General features: G+C 49.1%; 1 protein-coding gene across 1 annotated transcript; it reads left to right on the forward strand.

The window, feature by feature from the left end:
• Positions 1–282: 282 nt before the first annotated feature.
• LOC147883809 (uncharacterized) lies at positions 283–1925 on the forward strand. Its single transcript, XM_087398729.1, has 2 exons — positions 283–1372; positions 1527–1925. The coding sequence occupies exons 1-2, from the start codon at positions 578–580 to the stop codon at positions 1629–1631; spliced, it is 900 nt and encodes a 299-aa protein (XP_087254855.1). The 5' UTR covers positions 283–577; the 3' UTR covers positions 1632–1925.
• The last annotated feature ends 210 nt before the right edge of the window (positions 1926–2135 follow it).

A 2135-nucleotide genomic window follows, 5' to 3' on the forward strand; every position in this document is an offset into this window, starting at 1 on the left:
GGGGAACCCATTCTGGTTGCCAGGGTCTAGAGGCCACGGTCCAGGATGGGAGAAAAAGTGGCTACTCCCATTCTAAATCCATAAATCCATCCTAGACCACTTGGTGTAGGATGGGAGTAATGATGACAAAAAGATTCCCATCCTAAACCAAGGCTACCTTTCATGCAGGCCAAGGCAAGCCAAAAATGGTGAGCTGGCGGGCAGCTCGCGGGGAAAGTGGGACTGCCCCACCTTTCCCGGCCGTCAAAGGCTTGGGGAGCTGACACATGGCAGTTCAGGCAAGGGAGGGAGTTAACACATGGCAACATTAGCTTATCTGGAATTCCTGTATAAGCTAAGCTAGATTTCGGCCCTCTTCATTATATTTGCAAGCTCTGAAAATGCGAGTTTTGGAGCTATGGCTGCAGAGGAGAGCCTTCGCCTGAGCTTTTCGATGGTGGCTTTGTTTCGAGGACGCCACTAATCCAACAGGAGGAGGTTGATCTTCTGCGTCTGGGGTGTTTCAGGCGGCCTTGCGGAGGTTTGGATTCGCGATTCTAGGGTCTGATTCTGTGCAATTGCGTTAGGGCAGCTGAAAATGGTCGATGATTGCAAGAGTAATCCAGGGATTGACCCTCCTCTTCACAGCGACTGGGAGCTCGTCTCTTCTACCACTCATGGTGCTTCGTTTGTGCAACCTTATGCTGAGGAACCGCCGGACACCGTCGTACCTCTTGCTGGCGCCGAGGAATTTATGCATCTGAACTATTTTACTTTTTCCTCCGAGGATTCCTCTGCTCACGATCACAGTATGCAGCAGAAGCCTTCGTTAGACGCTGGAAATATGCACTGCATTAGAACTGACGCCAGTACATCACTTGCCCCAGAGCTTGACTGGATCGAGCCGTCTTCCCCCTTCCGCAGCTGCGTATTACTGACAGACGAGGATGATGACAGTGCTTCACGAAGCCATTCTGAAGACTCCAGGGAAGGAACAGATAGGCAATCGCCTGGTACTTCCGTGATGACAGTGACATGTACACCTGCGCTAGACGCAAACATAACGGCTATTTTCCAGGGCGACTCTTCTGCAGAAGACTTTGCTACTGCCTATTGTGAGGTTTCGAGGGTAAATGTAGAGGATTCGAGCGGACAAGCTGGGGAAGTTGCGGGTCGTGAAGCATCCAGTTCAAATGAAAGCGGAACAGACGGCAGGGGTAGACGATGGAGCCGTCATTTTCTGTCTTGGCTAGCAGAAGCAGGGCGGGCGAACACTTTATGGCCAATAGGGCTAGCCGCAGCATTTGTAGGGGTTATACTCCTGGGAAGCGGATGGCAGCGCTTCCAACTTCAGTTTAAAAAGCTTAGGTGCCGATTCTTTTCCAAGGGGAAGGTGAATCTAGCAATTCCTTGTGCCATACTGCAGTATAATCGTGTGTTTGCGCATGTTGTTATGTGCGTATCTTTGCGAAATCGAACGTTTAGCTGCTGATTCTCTTCTGTTTTCTGGCTTTCGTCAAGTGGCTAAGTGCTCGTTCGTATCGCAGGGAATCAGTCAACTTATGTACCACCTCATTCAAATCAAGGAGTCCTCAAGCAGGAGAATCCCTATTTTCAAGGCGCAGGCTTCGTTTCATCATTTCATGTCTTAAATCACGTTTGAGAAGTTGCCGTCCTACCCTATTCTCGATTGCATTACTTTTGTAAGTTCCATAGCTATTATATCTGGTACTATGAATTCCTGTTAGGCAAAGAAAAATAGATGCAATGGAGGCTGTATTGTATTTAGCTACAGTTTTTTGCAGGAGGCTGATCCTATCGTGTATCATTAATTCTCCTCTTGTTTAGAGCGTAAATATCTCTACTGGTTACACTCGTTTGATCCTCTCCAGTTCAATTGCGCAAATTGTGGTTCCCCTTTCACTATGTCAACGATAATGCAGTCTTCTTCAATTGCAGTTGGAGGCTTCCTACTTAGTCCTTGGTGGCGACCTCCACTCTTCCTCCTCAGCCATTGTCATCCCGACTCGCCTCCAGAGCGTCCCTATTATTCGAAAAGGGGAGGTGGAAAGGTGGGTGGCATGTGAGGCCTACTCCTCGTGAAGGAAGGAGAGGTGCATGCAGAGACAGAGGCATGATGAAGGAAGGTGCGGAGG

Source organism: Dipteris shenzhenensis, chromosome 27, assembly GCF_047967505.1.
Source record: "Dipteris shenzhenensis isolate YYH24624 ecotype China chromosome 27, Dip_SZ_1.0, whole genome shotgun sequence".
Lineage (NCBI taxonomy): Eukaryota > Viridiplantae > Streptophyta > Polypodiopsida > Gleicheniales > Dipteridaceae > Dipteris > Dipteris shenzhenensis.